General features: G+C 38.2%; 1 protein-coding gene and 1 long non-coding RNA gene across 9 annotated transcripts in view; one reads left to right on the plus strand and one right to left on the minus strand.

Moving 5' to 3' along the window:
• Positions 1–27,228, plus strand: part of KLHL5 (kelch like family member 5) — an 83,481-nt gene continuing 56,253 nt past the window's right edge. For 2 of the 8 annotated variants that reach the window (XM_063808720.1, XM_063808724.1), the window contains exons 1-2: positions 833–990; positions 19,522–19,995. In XM_063808720.1, coding sequence (XP_063664790.1) covers positions 896–990; positions 19,522–19,995 — 569 coding nt within the window. In that variant the 5' untranslated portion in view covers positions 833–895. Of the gene's footprint in view, positions 294–831; positions 991–19,518; positions 19,996–27,228 lie in introns of those variants that run through there. The other 6 variants (XM_063808723.1, XM_009447513.5, XM_063808725.1 and 3 more) reach the window with 6 other exon arrangements.
• Positions 22,889–27,228, minus strand: part of LOC134809785 (uncharacterized) — a 117,813-nt gene continuing 113,473 nt past the window's right edge. The window contains exon 3 of the long non-coding RNA XR_010156289.1: positions 22,889–26,069. This is a non-coding gene — a long non-coding RNA (uncharacterized LOC134809785). The remainder of the gene's footprint in view (positions 26,070–27,228) is intronic.

Consider the following 27,228-nt stretch of genomic DNA (forward strand, 5'->3'; position numbering starts at 1 on the left):
GCGCCGCGCTGGGACTGACGGGCTAACCGGTCCCCTACCCCCACCTACTCGCCCGCCCCCTCCGGGGCCACCCGGGGCCTCTGACCTCCCGGCCTGGCGCCGCCTGACGGAGCGGGAGTGGCTCGCTCCGGGCCGGCCGGCGCCGGGGATGAGGCTGCCCGGACGGGTCTAGGGGCGCGCGAGGGGCCGAGCATCCCACTCAGCTCGCCGGCCCCGGCCCCCGCCTCCCCCGCTCCTCCCGCCTGGCCGCCCCGGCCCGCCGTGACCCACGGCCGCCTCCGGAGCCCGACGCGGTAAGTGCGACTTCCTTCTCGGCATCGGGGAGGGGGCCGCCTCGGGCAGGGCCCGCTCCCCGCCCCCACGCGACTCTCACGCCCCGCTGCGGCCTCCCGGAGCGCGCGGGGCGCGAAGACGCTGCCCCTCCCGGAGGCGGCTGCGAGGCCCTCGGGTCCGGAGGGGCTGGGCCGGACGGGGGCCTCCGCACACCGCGCCCGGGGCTCGAACCCCGGCCCGGCCTCCCCGCTGCGCACCCCCGAGCGCGGGAGCCGGCGCCCGGGCCGCCCTGGAGTTGTAGAAAGTTGTGGACGCGGTGCTGGTGGCCGGCAGTGAGGAGCGGACTGCGGTGCACACGTTGCTGCTTTCCCGGACTGTCCCTGCCAATAAAACAAACTGGAAACCATTTCGGATTTTTTTTTTTCCTCTCCTTATTACTTGCAGGCAATTTTGACCTAAGTTTTTAAGCTTTTCTTTTAAATAATACCCTCGCCTCCGGAGTGTGGAGAATAAGACGGGGACTTCATTTTCCCGAGACCCGGCGTGCCTGGTGAAACTTTTGCATTTAGGCATTTATTTCAGTGCATGCTCTGGGATCAGAAGCTGGCGGAAAAAGCTTGCTATGTCAGAGAGTAAAGCGTTACTGTCGTTTTCTATCGCTTCATTTCATTTTCAAAAATATTCTTCAGTAGTCGACAAGTTCACAGAATTCAAAAGGTACAAAAGGGGCAGACAGGCTCACCCCACCCACTCCTGCACCCTCCCAATATTCTGTTTCTGGTGTCTTCTTCCAGAGGTTAGATGTGCGGATGCCCCTCCTGCTTGCTTTGAAAAATGAGCTGCTGTTATGTGCCTGGCATCTGCTGGTGCTAAATAAATGTTGATTCTCCTTCCTGTTAGGAAACAGTTTAATAACTCTTTTTGGTTATTAGACCTCTGGCGGCAAAAAACCAATCATGACCTTTTTTTTTCTTCTGGTTTTCAGCATTTACAGATTTGACTGCATTGTGAATGTGTATGTCCTATTGGCTTGTTATGACTTATGTGAATACTTTTACACAAAGATGAATACACTGACGTTGTTGGGTAATTGGGCAGGGAGGGCAGAATCAACATGAAATTGTAAGAAGATGCAATATGTACAATATATAGTTCCAGAAACTATAAATTTGAAGCAATCTAGCGACCATGTAGTACCATAGGATAAAACAAACTAAATGGGAAAATTGAGGTACAGCAGGAAAAGAAGAACACAAAGTCAAGAAAAAAGATAATACCAAGTTCCTGTTTAAAAGATCCTGTACTAGAGATGAGTCACAGTTTGGGCCTTGGGCTTCCTGGGAGCTAGGTAAAAAGAGAAAAAGGAACAACATAAGTTTCAGCCTGTTTTGTCTGGGCGCGGTGACTCACGCTTGTGATTCCAGCACTTTGGAAGGCCGTGGCGAGCGGATCGCTTGAGCTCAGGGGTTCAAGACCAGCCTGGGCAACATAGTGAGACCCCTGCTTGAAAAGATAAATAACAAAGTTTCATTTTGTTTCTAATTCCAAGATTAGAAACAAACCAGTTCTGCCCTAACCAAGGCGTTTTCCAGTAATGAGGCCTGAGAGGCGTATTTTCCTCCTGGGCCCTAATGAAAACAGGAGATATGGGATGCAGTTGACAATATCTTTAAAACGCCCCTAAGGAAAATAGTGAATTTTGCATGACAGTGTTTTTCAATACAGGAGAGTGATAAAACTGTTAATAAGTTTTCTGAGGGAGTGGAGTCACTTGATCCATTTATAACATTTAGAATGATCTAGAACAGTATTTCCCAAACTGTGTTCTAAGGAATGAGAAAATATTTCCTTTCTTGCAACAAGATTCTGAGCTCAAGTAAGTTTGAGATAACTAGATTAGAAAATTGGTTTTACTACAGAATTTCTTGGAGATTTACTATACTAATGTTCAAGTTGCTGTTTTAAAGCGGGATGTATTTTGTAATATTTTCCAAATCTATATGACTATGTAACACAAATTGAGGACCACCGAACCTAGAAAAATAGATGAATTAGCTGGGCACGGTGGCTCACGCCTGTAATCCCAGCACTTTGGGAGGCCAAGGTAGGTGGATCACTTGAGGTCAGGAGTTCAAGACCACCCTGGCCAACACGGTTAAACCCCGTCTCTACTAAAAATACAAAAATTCGCCGGGCGTGGTGGCACGTACCTGTAGTCCCAGCTACTAAGGAGGCTGAAGGAGGAGAATCGCTTGAACCTGAGAGGTGGAGGTTGCAGTGAGCTGAGATGGTGCCACTGCACTGCAGCCTGGGCAACACAGTGAGACTCCATCTCTAAAAATAAAAAAAGATGAGTTATCTATTCTTCAGGCAGTTCTTCATTAGTATTTCTTACAACTGAGGTTTAATGAGAATTGGAAAGCAAAGAGTTGAAGTTAGCCAATTTGGTAAGGACCAAAGTGAAGATAATCTAAAAGTCGGGATTTTAACATACTGTATAGCAAAGGAGAACACTACTTTCCCCCGAATTCTTTCACATTTCTTCATTGTTCTGCAAGTTGCCTGTTGAAGGACCTCTAGGGCACCTTCTTCTGTGCTTCAGGGTACTTAGTGTCTATGAATTAGACTAGGCATAGGCAAGTTGAAGTCCTTGAGGAATGACTTTATTCTTGGATGTAAATATGGGATTGACATTTTTTATCACAAACACTATTTGTACTGTTAATTTACTATCAAATCATAAGCATTCCATAGCTATGAGAAACCTAAGAGAACACAGTACAGAGTGGAAAGAGCGAAGATTTGAAGCCAGAAAGTCTGGGATTGTGTCACTGCTGTATGTGCAGGGTTGTTTCCAGCAGGTTGATGAACCTCCCTGAATCTGTTTCCTTATTTGTAAAATTAGAATGATGAGAGCACATAAATTCATTTATGGAATAAATGTTGAGAATCTACTGGGTACTGGGTAGTAGAAAAACAGCTTTAAGAGAACAAATGAAATAATGTATCAAGAATCCTTCACTGTCTAAATTTATTCCATTCCTGAGTGCAGGTGGCAAGAGTATGGAAGGCAAGGAATTGCACCTATCCCAATGTATTTGGTTCCAGAGTTCGAGATGGCAAGTACAGAGAGTTGAGAGAATGAGGTGTTGGTCCAAAAATTTATCAGAATCCATTCGGTTCTTGTGTTCGGATGATGAGTTTGGATAATGAGGGGCACTTCCATTCCAAAGTATTCTCTAAATGATAGTGCTATACAAAATGATACCATTCTGAAAATAGAGGGCCAGAGCTGTTCATTGCTTCACTCCATTTATGAGAAAGGGGTTTGCTGAGTATACCAGGCAGGATAGATTATGCTGTGGTAAGAAAAGAACTCTCACATCCTATTGATTTTAAACAGCAAAGATTTTTTTCTGTTATACTACATGCTGAAGCAGGTCAGCAAGAGAACTCCATTACAAATGGTCAGTCTCAGGCTGTTGGAGGCTGTATCTCAACACATGCTTCCGCAGTTGTTAGGACAGGGAAAAGGATTTGGTGATTTTACATTGGCTTTTTTTTTTTTTTTTTTTTTTTTTTGGAGATGAAGTTTCACTCTTGTTGCCCAGGCTGGAGTTCAATGGCATGATCTCAGCTCACTGCAACTTCTACCTTCCAGTTTCAAGTGATTCTCCTGCCTCAGCCTCCCGAGTAGGTGGGATTACAGGCGCCCACCACCATGCCTGGCTAATTTTTGTATTTGTAGTAGAGACGGGGTTTCATCGTGTTGACCAGCCTGATCTCCAACTCCTGACCTCATGATCCACCTGCCTCAGCCTCCCAGTGCTGGGATTACAGGCGTGAACCACCGCGCCTGGTGTACATTGGCTCTTCAGGGCTTCTGTCTGGAAGTGACACTTAACTTCCACTGCTATTTCATTGGCCAAAAGTCACTTGACTACACCCAACTTCAAGGAGATGGGGAAATGCATTTCTACCATGTGCCCAGAAAGAGGAGAACTGGAATAGTCTGTGAACGGTCTTAATGACTACTAAAGAGGCTTCAGAGTCCCATGAACTAATACAGAATCTAAATAAATCAAAAGCCAAATATGTCAGTACAGTATTCTATTTAGAAAACAGAAAACGGCATTTCTTTGTGTATGTGAGTGTGTTTAAACAGAATTATGCTAATGAGAATTATAAAGAACGTCTTTTATTAGTTTGAAATGAAATGCTTTTGAGAACTTCACAATTAAGTTTGTTATTTTGGCCAAATGAATTTCATTCTTTTTAAATTGTATGTCCATTCAATAAACGTTTGTTGAATGTGTATAAGGGGCCAGGTGTAGTGGCTCAAGACTGTGCAATCCCAGCACTTTGGGAGGCCAAGGTGGGAGGATTCTTCAGTCCAGGAGTTTTGAGACCAATCTGGACAACGTAGTGAGACCCTATGCCTACAAAAAATAAATAAAATTAGCTGGGTGTAGTGGCATGTGCCTCCAGTCCGAGCTTCCTTGGGGGCGGGGGTAGGGAGGTGAGATGATTGATCATTTGTGCTTGGCAGGTCAAGGCTGCAGTCAGCCATGATCAGGCCACTGCACTCCAACCTACGGGACAGCAAGACCTTGTCTCAAAAATAAATAAATAAATAAATATATGAAAGTGTATAAGGCACTGTGTTAGGCCTGTGAGGATAAAAAGATAAATGAGGGTCGGGCATAGTGGCTCACGCTTTTAATCCCAGCACTTTGGTAGGCTCAGGTGGGCGGATCACCTGAGGTCAGGAGTTCGAGACCAGCCTGACCAACATGGTGAAACCACATCTCTACTAAAATTACAAAAAAAATTAGCTGGGCATCATGGTGCACGCCTGTAATCACAGCTACTCCGGAGGCTGAGGCAGGAGAATCGCTTGAACCCGGGAAGCAGAGGTTGCGGTAACCTGACATCACGCCACTGCACTTCATCCTGGGCGACAGAGTGAGACTCCATCTCAAAAATAAATAAATAAATAAGTGGGGAGTTTACAATCACAATACAAAATAGCTATACTTGAGTTTTCTCTCCCTTTCTGTTTAAGGCATCATATACAGTATGTAAATGATGTGTATACACACATATATAAAATAGTGAAAAATACTAAATATATAAACTGTTACACTTTGTTCCTCTCTGCCTTTTTGGACTTAAGGAGTATTTCATGACAAATTAAACAATGTTACTCAAATTAGCATAAGCAAAAGGAATGTTATGTTAGAAAAGGAATATAGTTTGTATCAGAGTCCAGGGGCAAGAAGTACAGCTGGGCCTCAAAGCAACTGGCACCAATAACAGACAGCTAGGAGCTAGGGCTACTTTCTCTCTCTCCAAGTCTATGTGATTTCTTGCTAGTGTCTCTCTCTGCACATGTATTTCTTTCTTCTTTTTCTCTATTGATTAATTTTTCTCTATTTTGCTGTTACATGGATGTTTTAATCTAAGAGTTTATGAACTTGAAACTAGAGGCTTTAGCAATTTCAGACAATCTAAAAATGTTTAAGTGCGTTGTCTTTGTAAGCTCTTAACCACCAGACTTAGGAAATAATGCAGTTGACTCTAAGGTATAACAAATTAGTGTAATTGACAACTTTGTAGTAGAGAAAGAGGCAGTTATAATAGCTTTCAATCAAAGAAACCGAGGTGCCATGGAAAGTTCTACACAATTAACATCAGCTTGCACATTCTAGTGGGACAGGCTGATTATGATAATCAGGATAAGAAGGTATAACTGGATCTGACTTAAGTAACTACGATATTCCCTCCCTGAACACTGGCAAATGCCATCTCCATTGTAATCCTTTCATCCATCCCTTCTTCCTCTCCCAGGGTAAGGATTGACTGAATTGTCTAACTCTTATAAGTCATCTGCTTTGATCCTGATACAGAGCTTCCTGGCTTCTCCTCGTGGGTAATAATGCAGGAAGAATGGCACATGTTAATATACTACCTAGCTCTGCTCTTTTCTTCCATCCAAACTGGTCTCCTAGACACTCTTTATCTGGACATTTTACATTTTAACATGCTATTATCATATCTCTTCACCAATTTAATCTAATTTTATTCTCAATAAATTTCTATCATTTTCTGTTAGACTTGTGTATGTAGCTTCGCTTGCAGAATTCCCTTGCATTTTCAAACTATGCGATAATCTCCTTTCGTCATGTTTGAAAAATATCCATAGCTTCACCTCATCAGTGGCCGAAGAGATTAACTATGGGGAGATGGTATATGTTACCTGAAGAGGATTTCCCAGAAAAAAAAAAAAAAAAGAATATGAGTAAAAGCTGTGTATGAGATTAGATTCAGATTGTAGAATATCTGGAATGTCATATTAAGACTCTTAGACACTTGTTTCTGTGCAAATGAAGGGGTTTTCTTGGGTTTAACTAAACTTCAAATTCAGAAAGCTTGTTTACTCAGAAGGCTATCAGACAGGAATCATAGTTTGCCAGCAGGGCAGCATCAAATGTTCCTCCTCAGTGGGAGTGATTTTCACAGCAGTCCACGCAGGCAGCTCATAGCCATCTGGGCAGCACCTCAGAGGAAGCTCACACTAGGTGGTGCAGGAGCTGCCTTGGCTTAAAAAAAGAAAAAACAAACAAACCAGGTCCCACAGGAGCCAGTGTCTCTTACACAACTCCATAGACTGAGTTTCCAGGGTTCTGTAAAAGCTATGCTAATTAAAAAGAGCCATCACAGGGAAGTCAAAGCTATAGCTTCCTTATGAGGTATTTATGGTTCATTTATAGTTCTTTTTTTTGTTTGTTTGTTTTTCTTTTTTTTATTATTATACTTTAAGTTTTAGGGTACATGTGCACATTGTGCAGGTTAGTTACATATGTATACATGTGCCATGCTGGTGCGCTGTACCCACTAACTCGTCATCTTGCATTAGGTATATCTCCCAATGCTATCCCTCCCCCCTCCCCCCTCCCCACCACAGTCCCCAGAGTGTGATATTCCCCTTCCTGTGTCCATGTGATCTCATTGTTCAATTCCCACCTATGAGTGAGAATATGCGGTGTTTGGTTTTTTGTTCTTGCGATAGTTTACTGAGAATGATGGTTTCCAGTTTCATCCATGTCCCTACAAAGGACATGAACTCATCATTTTTTATGGCTGCATAGTATTCCATGGCGTATATGTGCCACATTTTCTTAATCCAGTCTATCATTGTTGGACATTTGGGTTGGTTCCAAGTCTTTGCTACTGTGAATAATGCCGCAATAAACATACGTGTGCATGTGTCTTTATAGCAGCATGATTTATAATCCTTTGGGTATATACCCAGTAATGGGATGGCTGGGTCAAATGGTATTTCTAGTTCTAGATCCCTGAGGAATCGCCACACTGACTTCCACAATGGTTGAACTAGTTTACAGTCCCACCAACAGTGTAAAAGTGTTCCTATTTCTCCACATCCTCTCCAGCACCTGTTGTTTCCTGACTTTTTAATGATTGCCATTCTAACTGGTGTGAGATGATATCTCATAGTGGTTTTGATTTGCATTTCTCTGATGGCCAGTGATGATGAGCATTTTTTCATGTGTTTTTTGGCTGCATAAATGTCTTCTTTTGAGAAGTGTCTGTTCATGTCCCTCGCCCACTTTTTGATGGGGTTGTTTGTTTTTTTCTTGTAAATTTGTTTGAGTTCATTGTAGATTCTGGATATTAGCCCTTTGTCAGATGAGTAGGTTGCGAAAATATTCTCCCATGTTGTAGGTTGCCTGTTCACTCTGATGGTAGTTTCTTTTGCTGTGCAGAAGCTCTTTAGTTTAATTAGATCCCATTTGTCAATTTTGTCTTTTGTTGCCATTGCTTTTGGTGTTTTGGACATGAAGTCCTTGCCCACGCCTATGTCCTGAATGGTAATGCCTAGGTTTTCTTCTAGGGTTTTTATGGTTTTAGGTCTAACGTTTAAATCTTTAATCCATCTTGAATTGATTTTTGTATAAGGTGTAAGGAAGGGATCCAGTTTCAGCTTTCTCCATATGGCTAGCCAGTTTTCCCAGCACCATTTATTAAATAGGGAATCCTTTCCCTATTGCTTGTTTTTCTCAGGTTTGTCAAAGATCAGATAGTTGTAGGTAAGTGGCGTTATTTCTGAGGGCTCTGTTCTGTTCCATTGATCTATATCTCTGTTTTGGTACCAGTACCATGCTGTTTTGGTTACTGTAGCCTTGTAGTATAGTTTGAAGTCAGGTAGTGTGATGCCTCCAGCTTTGTTCGTTTGGCTTAGGATTGACTTGGCGATGCGGGCTCTTTTTTGGTTCCATATGAACTTTAAAGTAGTTTTTTCCAATTCTGTGAAGAAAGTCATTGGTAGCTTGATGGGGATGGCATTGAATCTGTAAATTACCTTGGGCAGTATGGCCATTTTCACGATATTGATTCTTCCTACCCATGAGCATGGAATGTTCTTCCATTTGTTTGTATCCTCTTTTATTCCCTTGAGCAGTGGTTTGTAGTTCTCCTTGAAGAGGTCCTTCACGTCCCTTGTAAGTTGGATTCGGTTCATTTATAGTTCTTGAGTCTTGATGCAAATTTACTAATCACAGGGATCATTTTTACTACAAGTAGTGTTACCTAGTAACAGTTGAGGTACCTAGTTTTACAGATGGCCAGGGAACAGAGCCAAAAGAGTTAACTGAAGCTTAACTCTACTCATACTTGTATTATCTGCAGTGCCTTTCATTAAGAAGTATTCCATAATATTTCTTTTGCTTATTTTGATGTAGTGTGTTTTTACTCTTTTTAAATTTATTATTATTGTTATTATTATTTTTGAGACAGAGACTCGCTCTGTCACCTGGGCTGGAGTGTGGTGGTGTGATCTTGGCTCACTGCAACCTCCGTCTCTCAGGTTCAAGTGATACTCCTGCCTCAGCCTCCCGAGTAGCAGAGATTACAGGTGCCCGCTACCACGCCCAGCTAATTTTTTGTATTTTTACTAGAGATGGGGTTTCACTATTGGCCAGGCTGGTCTTGAACTCCTGACCTCATGATCTGCTCCCCTCAGCCTCCCCAGAGGGCTGCGGATCACAGGTATGAGCCACCACACCCGGCCCATTTACTCTTTTTTATAATGGAGAAAGTGAAATAAGTTGAGAGGAAGGTGAGCCTGGAAAGGCAGGCAAAGACTACTAGATCATTAAAAATCCTGAATTCCATGCTAAAGATCTTAGCTTTTATTTATCTTGTAGCTGATCAAAAACAAACAAAAGTAAATGTTTTAAGTAGAGTGATATAGTCAAGAATTGCACTTTAGAAGGCTACTTTGGCGACAGCATGGAGAATAAGAGAGGATTTAGACTTGAAGTTGGTTGGTTCATTTCTGCTTAATATTTGCCTTTCTTTGGGGAGCTATTTCTCTGATAAGCAGAAAGAAGGAATACACAAGTCCATGCTCCGCAGGAGTTTAGAATTGCTGGCCTGGTTTCTGCATGGTTCTTTGGAGAGGCCTGAATCAGTTTGTCCTAAATTTATTTGTCATCTCTTTCCCCCCATTGGAGTTTGGGAGGACTACTCTGAAGTGCCTCCTAAGAACATTGGATTTAATCTAATGCATGATTAACACTAAGAAATTCTAGCCTCGACTGATCTCCACTAATCTCCATTTGACCACTAACATCCTCATTTTGCTTTTTGCTGTAGTTAAATTATTGAACAGGTTATTGGTGGCTTTTCTTTGGGTCTAGTTTTAGGGCAAGCTAGGCAGTTTCTTTAATGGTTAACTGGTTTAATTAACATTTTGTAGTGATTAACCATTTCTAATTATGAGCAGTTGAGAAATAGTGCTTCACATTTTCTCCTCTTTATTGCTTTCACTGCCCATTACTACCCTTTCCCTACCTGACTTATGCTGTTCTAACAAAAATATATAATTTACAAAATCCGGATTGGTCCTACAGCAGAATCAAGTTGATCTGTGATTGGCTTATTATGTGATCAGAGAGCCCAGGCAACTTTAATTGATTATACTTGTGTCTGGAGAGTACTGATTCATTACTTTTCAAAAAAAATTTTTTTTAATCTCCATCACCATAAAGCTACGTGAAAGACAGAAACACTTCTGGATTTGGTTGAAGTCAGTAAAAGACAAATTTGTGGTTATCCAGATTGTTACTTTTTATGGCACATAAGATAATTGGGTGTCTCAGCACATGCCAACTGTAATGGATCAGGCAAGAATTTAGCAGTGGTTTTCCATCATTTTTTTAATGATATTACAGTTTTCATCCTTGTGCACAGCAAATATGTACTTAACATTGACAAAAATCTAAGGAGTGGATAGCAAGGGAACCTTGTGTTTTACCAGTCATCAAGCTGAAGGACTGTTTTCAAAAGTAACGATTTTGTTATATCATAGTAGTATCAGCTGTAATAACTTTTACAGGTGAGCTTAAAATAAAGGCTATATAATATTAATTTAGTTGAGTTTTAAAATGTCCCTTGCTTTACTACCAGGTATCAGTACTGATAGGTAGTTGTGGAATAAAACGATTCTTTTGATGTTACTGTGGGCCAGTACTTTGTAAGAAACAGCAGCAGCAATTGGGAGGGAGCAAAGTAGGGAGAAATCTGTGAGGCACTTGTACTTGGTGAATAAATGTCATTTTGGCATTTAACTGCAGTTACGATGAACTTAATTTAAGTTTCTTCTTATTTAAGAAATCATGTGTTCCTTAGGTATTCTGTTCCCCCTCCCCGCTGCCTTTTGTGCCTTACTTGCTTTTAGTTTGGTCAGATATTATCGGCAAAGAATTTGTCTGTTCTGCTACTCTCTACTAGACATCTAACCTTGTCCAAGTCAACTATACTCTCAATCTACTTCCTCATTTGCACAACTACTCTACCTGCCTCACAAGGTATTTTTGAGTAGCGAATGAGAATACTTCTTGCTTTGAAAGCAAGAAGCAGTGTGGTGTATTCGAAAGTATATGGTTTTTAGGGTCCATCCTGGACCCTGCCACTCACCAGATATAGGTATTAAGTCAGGTTAATTAATCTCACTTCAGTATCTTCATCTATAAGGAGTGGTGGGCTGGGGGCAGGAATGACCCCTGTTGGACAGAGTTTTTCTGACAACAAAATGCCCCAGTCAGTGTAAAGTATTTTATATATTATTGTGCTCATTTGGGCACTTAAGAGATAGTAGCTGCTGCTATAAATCCTGACCATTACTCAATACTTAGATGTGCCACTTACTTAATCCTATTACTGAAGAGAGAACTGAAGACAAAGGAGGTGAAGTGATTTGCCCAAATTATACAGCTAGCTGGTGAGTGGCTTAGCTATTGACTCAGGCTCTTTCTGCTGTGTCACTTAGGCTACCATTAATAAGTGATAATGTGGGAAAATAACAGCAGAAGCACTCTCCACCAACTGCTTCTGAACTGACTGACAGCTCTAACCTGATGCACACTCTTCTGCTGTAAAATGTACTTACTGATACCATGGGCCAACTGAACACTCATGGGTAAGCAGGCAGCTCCATAGCTGACCTGTACATCTCTGCTTACTCGTTGAATTGAGTACTTACCAGAAGTTGGTTCTGTTTATTCACAAACCTGTTTTTAACAGTTATACTTGTTATAGTAATTATAAAACATTAGTAAACATGTAAATTGATGAAAGTGTAAAGAAAAGAGAATTCTTCCTATGAAAATTAAGTTGAATGCTTTGGGATGCCTCTATATAAATGAGTTATTTTAAAAATTCTATCAAGTTGGATAAAGGCTGGATAATTGTAAGAGACTAGGGAAAAAGTCATCAAAGTCTAAAGCAGGGCCTGTCAAAGGCCATCAAACCAGCTACCTGGTCTTCAGACTACTAGGGGTCCTCAAGGATATAAGGAGTGCACATTAGAATATTAATTAACTACATGAGGCAAACTAATGCACACTGGTTCAGCAAATGTTTTGTTTTCATGGTGAGACTTTCTCCTTGAAGAAAGCGATGCATTAATTTACAATCTGGCACAAGTTTTTCCTGTGGTGGACAGACCACTGGTCTAATGGATTCTGTATTCATATTATTTCAGAAGTGCTTTTAAGTTCTGTTTCCATTTATAGAAACCATAAGTGGAAATCATAGATGATGGATCATTGTGGGTACAGCTTATGCAAGAAAAAGGACCCAAACTCAGTAGGAGACCCCTATCAAATATATGGCATTAACCCTATATGAAAAGATTTACAAATGAATGTGCATGTATATGTTCAAGTTAAAATAACATCTTTAAAGGAATGTATTTATTATTTTTATAATTATTGACTTTTTTCTTTAGTGGACCATCTATAGGTTTCATCTGAAAAGGGGGCTTTCACTGTACTCAGAGTTCCAGGTTGACTGGAAATAAATCTTTGATCTCTGCAGCTGTCTAAGCTTGCCTTGCTATATCTTAGCTTATCGTATGCATTCTGTGTGTATCTTCGTCATGCTGTATTATAATTTTTAAATTTAATGTCAGTTCCTGCATTGTATGTGATATGGTAAAGGGACATAGTTTAGTTTAAAGGTTAAAGTTTACTCCATTTACTTTTTTTGCCTTGATTTTTTTCATCTTGATCTTCCCTCTTATACTTATAGGTATATATTACAGTGGTTTATTTAGGATACACAAAGAAATAAAATCCCTATATTACATGGCTTTTACCATGAAGTCATCTTCAGTTTTCAGCATATATCAAAGTTCTTGACTGCTTAGTTTTCAGTCTACCATGTGGTTTGTAGAGCCAGATCTCTTGGTATAATACAACTGAATTTAAATTGTGTGTGTGTGTATGTGTATGTGTGTCAATCTTGCCCTGTTGCCCGAGCAACCGTGCAATGGCACAGTCTTGGTTCACTGCAGCCTCCACTTCCCAGGTTCAAGTGATCCTCCTGCCTCAGCCTCCTGAATAGCTGGAACTACACTGCTATTCCGACTAATTTTTGTATTTTTGTAGAGATGGGGTTTCACCATGTTGGCCAGGCTGGTCTGGAATTCCTGACCTCAAGTGATCCACCTTCAGGGGTGCTGGGATTATAGGCATGAGCCACTGCACCCGGCCTGAATTTAAATTTGACATTTTAAAATTTTCATTTACCGATTAAATTAGAAGTATTTCCCAGTTGTTTTTAACAAAGTGAAAGATTTAACATGGTGCTAGAAATCTTAGTTTTGAATTCCAAACTATAAGTTTTTTTTATTACAGAAGAAATTTTGGTGCCATGTGTTTGTGGTATCGAGTGAATAGAATACAAAGATAACCAGTGTTAACCCAGGGCTCACTTGTTCACACTTTAAATTTCCGGTTTCTTAAATAGATTAATTTTTGGCTCTAGACTCCTATCCTAGCTGTCTGATTGCTTGATGTATAATTAAAACCAAACATGTCTAAAGCCGCACTCAATCCTCCTGAAACAATATCCTTACCTCCTTACTTATGTTAATTTTAGTGTTCTTCTTCCAGTCACTCAAATTTGAAAATGCTGTCATCTTTGACTTTTTCCTCTCCATTTGCCACAGCCATCCTATAAGGTCTCTGTAAAATCTTCAACTTCTACCGCCCTTTCAGATCTTGTTGCTTCCAGTCAAGTTTGAGCTGTGCCTCTCACATGGTAGAGTTTTCTAACTTGTTTCCTTATGAGGTATCTTCCCTTGTAAATCCATTTTTCACCATTGCCGAATTAATCTTAAGATATTATCTGTAAATCCTCACCTCAAAAACCTCAACTTCAACCAAATAAAGGACATACTTACCTCTTCTTAATTCAGTAAGAGTTTCATTCAAGACCCTCTGTTGCTGGATTTTAAAATCTTTCAAGTCAAGAGCTGTGCCATTAATTTATTCATTTTTTAAAATTTAAAGTCAGAAATTATTTAAATACCATGCACCGTACAGGTTGTTAGGGATATAGTGGTCCCTGTCCTGATTGATTTTTGTGGTCTATTTCCTTATCTTTGCATTCTGTTCTGCTTACAGAACAAAAGATTTGTTGCATTTACAGAAATACAGGATATTTTTTACACTTTTAATGTTTGCTTTTTATGAGAATGGAGAAGCAGTACAGAATATCTGGTATATTTCTAGAATTAAAGTCAAGGTTAGTAAAAGTAGATCTCAAATCTTTTAGGGTAAATAACAAATTTTCCACCATCATACATTTTTAAGTGTTAGGGAATTTACATGTTGGTAGAATTATACTAATATTCAAATATTTTAAATCAAATTCTGATAGACCTAATTTGACAAAGTTTAAAAAGTATCCCAGAATTATTAAACTTTGGAGGGTGCTTCAAAATCATGCAATGCAACTTACTCTTTTTATAACTGAGGAAAAACAGAGAGGTGAGAGCTGCTGGGTTAGTATGGTAAAATTCTTGATTTTTTTAATGCAGTGTATATCACACACTTAAAACTTTAGAAATAGATTTATTAAAATTGATGAGCCATAAATACTTTTATCTAAAAAACTCTATGTGAAGAGAGATTGATGTAATTATGATTACTAATATAAACTAGTTACCAAATAGCCATGATTTGAGTGAAGACATAGCTTTAAAAGCCACATTGTTGAAGTGAGCTCACCTTCAGTCTATCTTAATGATATTTCAATGTTTCTATTGTAATACTGAATAGTGTCATCTTTTAAATTCACAGACAAGATTTGAGCAGTTTTGAAACAGAAGTTGCACATGGATCCTTTAATTACATTTTGAAAAATGTATTCATAATTGACACATATTATCTATTTTAAATAATACGTGAGCTTTTGTATCTCAAGTTTAACCTGAAATAAAGCAAGGTTATAAAATTAGAAGTATAGAGTATAATTTTGTAATTAGTTTGAAGAAAGTGTGTCCATTTGAAAAGACATCTGTTTAGCCATTGGATTTCAAGTGATAGAATTTTATGCCTTAAGAATGAATAGAAGAAAGAAATTCTTAGAATAACATTGTGATTTTTCTCCTAGGTTGAAAAAATACCATACGATTTTGTCAGCCAGGCACCGTGGCTGTAATCCTAGGACTTTAGGGGGCCATGGCGGGTGGATCACTTGAGCTCAGGAATTCGAGACCAGCCTGGGCAACATGGCAAAACCCTGGCTCTACAAAAATTAGCCAGATGTGGTGGTGCGTGCCTGTAGTCCCAGTTACCTGGGAGGCTGACATGGAAGGACCACCTGAGCTCGGGAGGTTGTGGATGCAGTGAGCTGAGATCGAGCTACTGCACTCTAGCCTGTGTGACAGAGTGATACCCTGTCTCAAAAAATACATATATATTTTGTCACCAAGGTAAATGTGTCTGTAATTTTAAAATTAGATTCTTAATTTATTTTATAATTTAAAAAATAGACAATATATATACTTTTATTATTGCTTTTATAATTGTTGGATTTTATTATAGCTCTTATAATTGTTGAATAATTTATGTATTCATTAGAGAAATATTTACTGAGCACCTACTGTCTCCTAGGTACTAGTCTAAGTGCTGGGATTATAGTGATAACCAAAACAAAGCCCCACTTAAGCTTACTTTGTAGTGAGGATAAAGACAATAAGCAAATAAACATCTAATATGCCAAGTGGTGGTAACTGCTATGAAAAAAATTAGGAGGGTCAGCGGGCTTGTGAATGATGAGTCTAATTTACAGAGAGTAGTCAGTGAAGACCATTTTGATAATTTAACAATGTAATGATTTTTAATACGTATTGATCTTTTATAAATAATTTTCCTGGGAAATACTTGTCATCAGAGCTGGATAAATTTTGGGGCAAAACAATTTTATATTGTTGGTGAAAGTTGTCGGAACAGAAGAAAAAGTGTTATTTAAGTAAATGCTGAATTTCATGCCATAAAGGCATTAATGTTTAAGCTTACTTCATATTTTTATAAAGAAAATATCAGAAATATAAGAACTACAGATCAAGAAGATAAAGATTGATAACTTAATAGAAAAAAAAAGAGGCCTAAATAGCCACTTCATGGAGGATATCCAAATAACCAGTAAACATGAAGAGTTACTCAGCCACATTAATAATGAAGAAAATGTAAAGGAAAACCAAATGGGATACCATTACACACCTGTCAGAATGACCAAAATTAAAAAGACAATATGGCCAGGCACGGTGGCTCACGCCTGTAATCTCAGCATTTTGGGAGGCCGAGGTGGGCTGCTCACTTGAGATCAGGAGTTTGAGACTAGCCTGGCCAATATGGTGAAACCCCATCTCTACTAAAAAAAACAAAAATTAGCCAGGCTTGGTGGTGCACGCATGTAATCCCAGCTACTCAGGAGGCTCAGGCAGGAGAATTGCTTGAACCTGGGAAGACGGAGGTTGCAGTGAGCCGAGATCACGCCACTGCACTCCAGAAACCCTGTCTCTAGTAAAAACATAAAAAATTAGCTGGACATGGTGGTGTGTGCCTGTAGTCCCAACTACTCAGGAGGCTGAGGCATAAGAATTGCGTGAACCCGGGAGATGGAGCCTATAGTGAGCCAAGATCACACCACTGTACTCTTGCCTGGGTGACAGAGTTAGATTCTGTCTTAAAATAAAACAAAATAAAATGCACATACCTTCAACCCAGCAAGTCCACTCCTGGCAATAAATTCTGTAGATATAAAAGCCTCACAAGGATGTTTCTTTCAACATTATTTTAATGGCAAAAACCCAAAAACCTGAAATCAACCTGAATGCCCATTAGCAGGGAGATAGTTTAATAAATTGTTTTTTTTACAGTAATGAAATATCATGTAACTCTTAAAAAGATTATTAATTTATATTTCCATGTATATATAAAATTAGGTGAGAAGAGCAAAATGCTAAAAGATGAATACAATATGATCTCTCTTATAACAATAGCAAATCTCTTATATATGTGTATATAAGTTTGTCCATGATTTATAAACATGGAGAGAGGTGTGAAAGGCTATATGTACCAAGCTTGGCATCAGCAATGATTACCATGGGAATGAGTGGAGGAGGATTGGCAAAATAAAGGTATCATTTTTCATTGCCAGATGTTTGCTGTCTCTGGCCCCTGCACACTCAATGCCTATAGCACTCTGGTCATTCCAACAACTAAAAATCTACCACCACCACCACCATCTATGTTCCAGAAGCCTTTAGGAGCAGGATGATGCTTCCCTTGTTGAGAACCAGCTACTTAGAGTAACTGAAGTGTTTACAAAGATGATAGTGCCTGAGCTAAACCTTGAAGGATGAAGTGTGTTTTTTAAACCAGAGTTTCTCTGGGAGGCAAACAGTGTTATAAAAGAGGGAACACCATAATGTAGACTGCCTTGACCAATGAAGTGGTGTGTCTATGTTGGAAAATGGTTAGAAATAAAGTTGGATAGCTAGAGTGAAGTTAGAAGGATGTTGATCAGAAGGAGTCTGACAAAGGTGAGAGGAGAGGGGAAAGTGTCATTTCACTCTCTAATGCATCCTGCACAGTACCGCCAAGTTAATTTTCTAAAACACTGTCCTGTTCAACAGTCCATTCAATAATGTCTTTGCTGCATGCTCAAGGCATTTTATCTCATCGTATTCATCTAACTTTATCTCTTACTACACCTTAAAATTAATTTGGTATGGCTGGCTGATCAAACTGATTATTTCCCACTTCTTCCTTGTAGATATGCCCACTTCATGCTTTTATTAGAATCTTTTTCTGTAGAAATCTATCATCCTACCTAAACAACGTTTTACTATTCTTAGCAGCCTTCTCCCTAATGAAACTGGCCCATACCACTCCATTGCCATCCTGTTATCTCCTTACTTTCTTACAGTTTGTATGGTTTTTCCCGTATTATTTAGCATGAAATCGTACTTGGCTTTTTATGCTTCTCATTCTTGTTTCTCTGAATAATTTGTATTCTCTTAAATAGTTATGTGAGGTTAAGATAGACACCTCACAATATTTTTGTAAGCCTCCAAAGTAGTTTTTGTTTTTGTTTTTTGGTCAGCTTAGATAGGCATTGCCTTTTGTATGGAATTAGTTGATAAAGGAGTAAATACTGAGCACCCTGAAAACTCAAATTCTGCATTGATAGATCACACTTTAATATTGCAGCATTTTAATGTTTCTTATTTTTACCTTATCAAATATTTTGTATTTGGTTCAATAGCTAGATTTAATTATTTTGGGGGTTAGGAACCAAAATATATATATCTCTGTATCCCTGACAATGCCTAGTAGATTGCATTGTTCACAATAACTACTCAGTATTTTTGAGTTTATTTGTATTTGCTTTATCAATTTGCCTTAACTGTAACCATGTTCAAACCATTGTTTGTTTTGCTAACAACAGAGGGCACCATTAGGGCACTTGTACACCCAATAGTCCTATCCCAGTCTCTGGTAGCTTTTTTGAGCTGCACTTTTCCTTTTCCTAAGTAATGTCATAGAAATTTGGATGTTATACTAACTGGCAGTGGGCCATTTCTACTTATAGAGAAATCCTGGCCTCAGTTTATTTGAAAAAGAGTATTTGTTACATTTTGATCCTTTGTAGTTTTCAAACTTTTTATTCTCCTCATTATTCTTTATCCGAGTGAAATCTTACCCAGGATCTTACTGTATTAATTAGATCCATTTGTTTTCTGAAGGGAGAAGATAGAGACGAAGGCAATAGTCTGGAGCCCCACCTTTGTACTCCCCTTTCCTCCTCATTCCCCATCCAAAGAGCAGACCTGGAAAATCACCATAACTCATCTAATTTTACAAATGCTTTTTTAAAAACTTGTTTTGTGGTATTTCACTTAGGGACTTAGTTTAGAAATAGAAACATTTTAGTTTTAAAGTGATTATTTTTAAGTACAAAGGGAAATGCTATAGAATACGTTTGTTGTTTCAGCAATGAAAGAGTTAATATACTAAGCAGCAGGGACTGAGATACTGCAACGGGTATAGTGTTTTCTGTCTCTGTCATTTGTGGTTTAAGAAAAAGGGGGTGGTGTTCTGCATTTGAAAGGACTTTAATGAATGCTGTCAGTGTTTGTGAGACCTAATGGTCAGTATGGGAAAGGAGAGCCGGGAAAGTGGTCTAGCTGCTTCAGGATAGGTGGATGAGAGTTTGCTCTGATTGAACGGAATGTTCCACCGTGTTTCATCTTTATTCATTATCCTTTGTTCTTTAAAATCTGATATATTGGCATAAAAGTAATTGTAGATATATATATGTGAATGTGATTTATTTTCCTTTACATCTTTTTGTTGTGTACAGCAGGGCATATACTTCTCTTGTCTTGGTTGGATGTACAAATCTGTGTGCAGTGCTTTTTGCCCGTTGCCTAGACGATCACTTGGTTTCTCTGAGGATGTCTGGTTCTCGTAAAGAGTTTGATGTGAAACAGATTTTGAAAATCAGATGGAGGTGGTTTGGTCATCAAGCATCATCTCCTAATTCTACAGTTGACAGCCAGCAGGGAGAATTTTGGAACCGAGGACAGACTGGAACAAACGGTGGGAGAAAGTTTCTAGATCCATGTAGCCTACACTTGCCTTTGGCTTCAATTGGTTACCGAAGGTCCAGCCAACTGGATTTTCAGAATTCACCTTCTTGGCCAATGGCATCCACCTCTGAAGTCCCTGCATTTGAGTTTACAGCAGAAGATTGTGGCGGTGCACATTGGCTGGATAGACCAGAAGTGGATGATGGCACTAGTGAAGAAGAAAATGAATCTGATTCCAGTTCATGCAGGTTGATTATTTTCTTACTGTTAGAAAAGGGGTGTGGGGGTATGGCTCTATAATGTTTTTAAATAATTTAGTATTTATTATTTAAAATCTGATTATATATGTACATCTGCATACATATATATAATATCTTGGTATGAACATGTGATACTTCTGCTAGGGTTTTTTTAATGTTCTAATATTCTGTAAAATTACAAAGACAACAAATAGCATTCATTTTGAAATATCTTGTGTTCTATATATAGATCTGGCTCAGCTTTGAAAATAATATATAGTAGCAATTTCATGTATCATTGCCTGTGGTTTGCTTCATTCATTAACCTATATTCATATCAAAACTATAGAAGATATTTCTATAGTGTGAAATTTTATGTGACATTTTAGTTTATAACAGATGATAGAGTCATTTTTTAATTTAATGAAAAGGAAAGGTTTTACAAAGAGATGCACATTATAGTTACCAATTTTTTGACATAATTGTAGTTGTCAATAATATTTTTCTTATGGTTATTTCTCTTTGTCCTGTCTGTGTTACAGCTCTCCAGACTAATATAGAGAATACTAAGTAACATGTCTCTAAGATGACAGCTACTAATTCCTGTTACCTTCACTTTCACTGAAATGTGTGCTATTTAGGGAAATGAAGGACATTCCTTCAGGAGAGTTTAAGGGAATGTAGAGGGGCTAGATGTGATTATCTGGTGAAAAGGGGACAGGAAGAAGGGGAAATCAGTTAGAAGAAAGAAAATAAGGAAAAAAATTGGTAATTTCATAGTGACTTTATCTACCTTTATCTTGGAATCTGGCTTTATCTTTGAAATGGATTTTCTTATTCATCAGTTTAAACTACAATAAGATTATATAACAAGTTAGAGCATGAAAGTCATCTTTCTGATTAATCTTCATTCGAAAATATTTCTAAATATTTAAAGGCACAAATAGCTTATCATTTGTCTAATTTGATTATTATATTTTTCTCTTAAAATTTCTGTGCAGCTTTTGATAACACTTGTAATTTGTAAGTTGGTTATTAATGATGTAGGTGTCATATGGATTGAGACAAAATGAATTTATATATTTAAGTGTCTCTTACTTGAGGATATTTACCACCTTTTCCTCTTCTAACCTTAAGAATATGGAATTGGAAGGATAAAAAATGTTTACTCTAGTCATCTGTCATCATTTGTGTAATGGAGAGAGGGGAATATCTGTATGTAGGTAAATAGTGTATTTAATTTAAATTTTTTTAAATTAGTTCGTGACTTGGCATTATCTTAAGGGAATAGAAGCCACTAATTTAATTTGGAGATCAATTGAGCTAATGTGGTTTCATTGTTTGTATTTTCTTTGGAGACTTGTTGCCATAAAGAGAACAATTTATATAGTAAAAGATTCATCATTTTTGTGGAGAACCAAAGAGTAAATGTTTCATTTGAAAATCAATATATCAAGAATATTTTAACAAAATTAGAAAAAATAAAACATTCATTTACCAACATAAGTAAATTCACATATAAAACTCTTAACATGTTATCTACTACTGGAGAAATTATAATGTGAATATAAAATTTTTATACATGTGTAATCTTGGAAAAATTATACACACATTGGTTGCTATAATTCCTTACAACAAAGGTAGTTTGCATGGCTAATGATTACTGAAATAAAATTAAGCTATTCTTTAGTATGCATAGAGAAATATCTTGGTGGGCTCTTCATTATGAAATAAAAAGATTATCCTTTTTTGACTGAGAGATTGCTATGTGCATTCTTCAAGAATTTTAAATTGACATTTTTCATTTATAGGAGATATAAAAATAAAATGGCATTTTAAAAAATCTAAAATAAATGAAGTTGTTTAAAAAATGCTACTCAAGAAGACTCATCAAAGTAAGACGGGTGTGGACAGTTTACATCTTCAGTGACCAAACTATTCCAAAAATAAAATTTCAAAAATAAAATGTACTGTGAGAAAATGTTTTTGATTTTTAGATATGAGGGGAAATATGTCAAAGGAATTTAATATTTTGGATGGTTTGAAATTTCAGTCTTCTTATTGCAAATAAGAAAAAAACATTCAAGATTTTAGAAAAGTCCTTTGTGTGTATATTCTTTTTCTCTATTTTTTTCTAGATTAAATAGATCTAATTTTTACATCTTCCTTCAACGCCCTGGCTGAGTCTTTGACCTTTGTCATAAAGATACATTTATTTGCCCTCAGCTTTTTGATTAAGTGAGCAGTCAGACTTCTCTAAGTAGTTGTTCACCTACTGTAAACAAATCAAAGCCTGTCACTGTTAATGTCACACTGACATTCATCAATTTTTTTTTTTTTTTTTTTTTTTTTGAGGCAGAGTCTCGCTCTGTTACCCAGGCTGGAGTGCAGTGGTGCGATCTCAGCTTACTGCAACCTCTGCTTCCCGTTCAAGCCATTCTCCTGCCTCAGCCTCCCAAGTATCTGGGACTACAGACATGTGCCACCACGCCCGGCTAATTTTTGTATTTTTAGTAGAGACGCTGTTTCACCATGCTGGCCAGGCTGGTCTTGAACTCCTGACCTCAAGTGATCTGCCCACGTCCGCCTCCCAAAGTGCTGGGATTACAGGCGTGAGCCACCACACCTGGCCTCATCAATTTTTTAAATATAACTTTGGAACAATTCTTTTTCTTATATAATATTTTGCAAATAATATATAGTAAATATATAGTAAACATTCTGAGCATACTACAGATTGATATCTTAAAATGTTAAAGACATAATGAAGAAATGCATATGATATACTAATTACTTGTTTTAACCGTCATAATATTTACATGGATTTCAGAACTTAAACTGAAATTTTGAGTTATTAGAAAAAGGGGAAGACAGCTAAGTGGTCTTACATACTCAGAATCTCATTAGCCATGGTGGATCTGGACAGTTTAAAGCAGGAATTAAGGGACAGCGTATGTTGGTCATGTTTTATCAATTGTATTCTAACAAGGAAAAATGTCTGTCTGAGTCTTAGACTTCTGGTAATTTCTACTGCCATCCGCCTAAGTGATTTAAAAGTTTCTCATCTTTTAACTTTGACTTTGCCTCTGTAGCCTAGCTACCTTTTCTCCATGACAGTCATCTAAGTCATTACTTTGCTATTAAAATACAAACTTAGTCTTCTTATAACATGAGGAATTTTAGACCTTAAGTAACAGAGCTGTCACCTTTTATGTGAGCAATAGGATCCTAAGTCCTTAATTGAGGAAGAATTCATACCAGGGCTAGCAAAATCTATATGGCGGCCCACCATGTAACCATAGTATAAACATGATTTATACTTCCCTTGATTTACTGACCTTGAAATTATGTAATTTTTGACATTTTCAATTGGAGGAATTTTATTTCAAATTTCATTTATAAAGTTAGAGTTTAATATCAGGCTGTTTTTTACTCCTTTTGCATACAGTTTTACTGCACTTTACAAGTACAGATGCCTCCTGACATAAAATTTTTCAACCTTACGATGATGGAAAAGCAACATGCATTCAGTACATTCCTCAACTTACAATGGGGTATGTCCCAATAAACCCACAATATATTGAAAAAATATCCGAAGTTGAAAGCGCATTTTCTATTTTTGATGGGTTTATCCAGACATAACACCATCATAAGTTAAGGAGCATCTGTGTTAAAAAATAATCATTGCTGATACTAAGCAGTGCTTCCTAACTGTGAGGCACTGTTCTAAGCACTTTACTATATTAACTCATTTAGTCTTCACAACAAATTATTGAGTTAGGTTGCTGCTATTATCAACCTAATTCTAATTTTATAGATGAGTCAAGTGAGACACAGAAAAGCTAACTTGCTCAAGGTTAGTAAGTAAAATAGCTGCATTTTTTAAAAAGAAACTTAATTTTTTAGAACCATTTTACATTTACAGGAAAATTATAAAGATGATACACTAAGTTCCTATATACCCCATACCCAGGTTCCCCTGTTATTTATATCTCACATTAATATGGTGCAGGGGTTATAGTAATGAACCAGTGGTGATACATTATTGTTAACTAAAGTCCATACTTTATTCACATTTCTTTAGTTTCTTACCTAATGCCCTTTTTCTGTTCGAGGATCCTATCCAAGATATCGCATTACATTAAATCATTATGTCTCCTTAGCCTCCTCTTGGCTGTGACAGTTTCCTAGATTTTACTTGCTTTTGATGACCTTGGCAGTTTTGGGAGTACTAATCAGGTGTTTTGTAGAATGCCTTACTCAATTGAGATTTGTTTTCCCATAATTAGACTGAGGTTATGGGCTTTGGGGAGGAATATCACAGAGATAAAGTGCCATTTTTTTTCACATCATATCAAAGATACACACCATTAATCTGTCTTACCACTGTTGTGACCTTGATCACTTGGAAATAGTTGCATTTTTGAACTCAATTAAGTTGTAGATTTCATGCTCTTAACAAACACTGTACTATTAATATATTGCCTATATACTTGTGACTATTCATTTAATCACAGAGTTCAGCTATAGCATATAGCTAATTATTCATTCTAACTAGTTTCACCTTCTTTCTTCAGTTAATTCTCTTCTCTTAGTTCTTGAGAATGCCAAGCTTGGCACCCATAACTCTTTTTTTTTTTTTTTAGTGAGACAAAGTCTCACTCTGTCACCCTGGCTAGACTGGAATGCAGTGGCGGGATCTTGGGTCACTGCAGTCTCTGCCTCCTGGGTTCAAGCGATTCTCCTGCCTCAGCCCCCAGAGTAGCTGGGATTACAAGCACGTACCACCATGCCTAGCTAATTTTTCTGTATTTTTAGTAGAGATGGGGTTTCACCACGTTGGCCAGGCTGGTCTCAAACTCCTGAGCTCAAGTGATCTGTCCGCCTCGGCCTCCCAAAGTGCTAGGATTACAAGCATGAGCCACCACACCTGGCCCCATAACTCCTTATCCACAGTCTTCTACCCCATCTTACTGGTTGCTTGCCTCTCTGTCTTTCCACTGCAGATAGCCCAAACTCTTATTTTTTGGTCAGTTGATTTGCTACTCTTCAACTCATCCTGAAGGCATAGGTCCTCCTCCCCTCCCAACAAGAGGTTATCTGCATAATATCACCACTCCTCATGGGCATTCTCCTTTTTCTTGACCTTCTTTATGTTGTCTCTGCATCTTACTATTTGATCTAGTCTATTAATTCTGGTTCAGTTTTAAATTAAATTCCTCTAATGAAAAAAAAAAATGTGTTTCCAGGGATAGCAGAAGAAGTTTATAATGAACTTGTATCTGGAAAGGATAATATTGCATTGTCTCCCCTCTCACATATATGCCCACATCTTATCATGGACTCCATTGAGAATGTGACATAAGCTATGTAACCTCTCCCCAGAAAACACTGTGTGTGTGTGTGTGTGTGTGAAATATTTCATATAGGGTTCAAGGAGTTCATGAACCCTCTGAAGGCTATCTGTATGCTGCATCCATCAAAGTTCTTAGTTTTAAGCAACTGAAGTTGACTGGATGATTTAAACAGAAATAGGAAGTTATTGAATCATAATAGTTCCCAGAACTGCTGGGAAGGCTGAAGAATTGGCATACGAAAAGGTTAGGTCCTACAGTTACACAGTTGACCTTTTAAACTCCAAATTGTTTAAGCAGAAAACCTGTCTTTATGCCATTTATTGCTCACATTTTATTTTACCTGTGTTTCACTTGGAACTAGAGAGTGAAGTTTTAAGTGTTTAGAATCAGATATATTAGGCATGAAAACAATGGTATGTACATACACACACCTCATAGTTAACTACGTAACTACATAACTTGCTCATTTAACTTTAGGAAGTATATTAGTAAGGCATAGGCTAAAATGATATAACAAAGAGATTCAGAAACACAGTGGCTTAAATTAGATGGAAGTTTGTTTTTCTATCACCTCACAGGTGGGCAAGTGGCCCAGGGCGGATAGGTAGCTCTGCTTCACAAGTTCATTCAGAGACCCAGGTTCCTGTTATATTGTTTCTCCTTCCTGTAGGATATTATCTTTTCTCCATGATTGAAGCTTACTCAGCTGTCCCTCAGCATGCCAACCTGTAGGAAGGACCGAAGAGAGGAAGGGAAAACATTAAGCAAGCGACACAAGTTGCACGTATCAGTTCTGCATATATTCATTGGTCACATGGCCACAACTGGTTACAAAGGAGGCTCAGAAATACAGTTTCACCCTAGGTAGCCATGTCTCCAGCTAAAAGTCATTTACTGTGGTAGATATAAAGAATGGATCTTGGGTTATAATCAACAGAGTGCAGGAAGTGAAGATGGCTGAATAGAACTCTTCAGAGTTCTTTGGATCTAATTTTTAAGTGAATTTTTCCCTATTAACATTATATATATATATACACACACACACACACACATACATATTTATACTATTTTAATACTTCTTTACCATATATATATATATATAAAACCATAGAGCCATCAGAAAATAGAGATAAGTAAAAATGAAAAAAGTAAAAATCATCAACTACCCAGCCACCTCAAAATACCAACTGTTAATTTGGGGAAGTGTCCTTCTGGTATATTTTCTATACGTGTATAATGTGTTTTTAAAATAAAAATCTCAATCTTATTGTACATAATTGTTTTGTAGCCTGCTTTTTTTGCCCTAATGTAAGTTTTTAAATTAGGACTCGTGGTTGAAAATGACAGAAGCCCAAATCAAACTGACTTAAACAAAAACTAGAAATTTTCGGTTCACATAAATAAAAAGACCAAGGATAGAGTCTAGCTTTAGACATGGCTGGATCCAAATGATCAAATAACACCAATAATCTGTTTTTCTCCATTTCTAAATTCTGTTTTCCTTTGTGATGGCATTATCTCGGGTAGTCTCTCAGTGCAGTAGCGGAAAGGCCATTAACAGCTCCAAGTTTACTTTTTGTCAGCTTAGCAAGCTCAATGGAAAGAAAGTGACACTTTTCCAAGAGTGTGATCAAACATCATGAAATTGACTCTGATTGGTCTTGTTTGGGTCCTGTGCCCACGTGAACCAACTGTTATTGCCAGGAGCTACAATACTCTTATTGGCCGGGCCTCATTGGCTTCTACACCTCTGACCATTCCCTGTAGACTGAGGCAGGGAATGTGTGGTTTCCCAAAAAGTAGAGGGGGGTTTTATTACCATAAGAAGGAATGCTGGATAGGAAAAAGCAATGTCCACTACACAGTTCTCCAGGCCATTAAATAT

The sequence above is a fragment of the Pan troglodytes genome, chromosome 3, assembly GCF_028858775.2.
Source record: "Pan troglodytes isolate AG18354 chromosome 3, NHGRI_mPanTro3-v2.0_pri, whole genome shotgun sequence".
In the NCBI taxonomy this organism is placed as follows: domain Eukaryota; kingdom Metazoa; phylum Chordata; class Mammalia; order Primates; family Hominidae; genus Pan; species Pan troglodytes.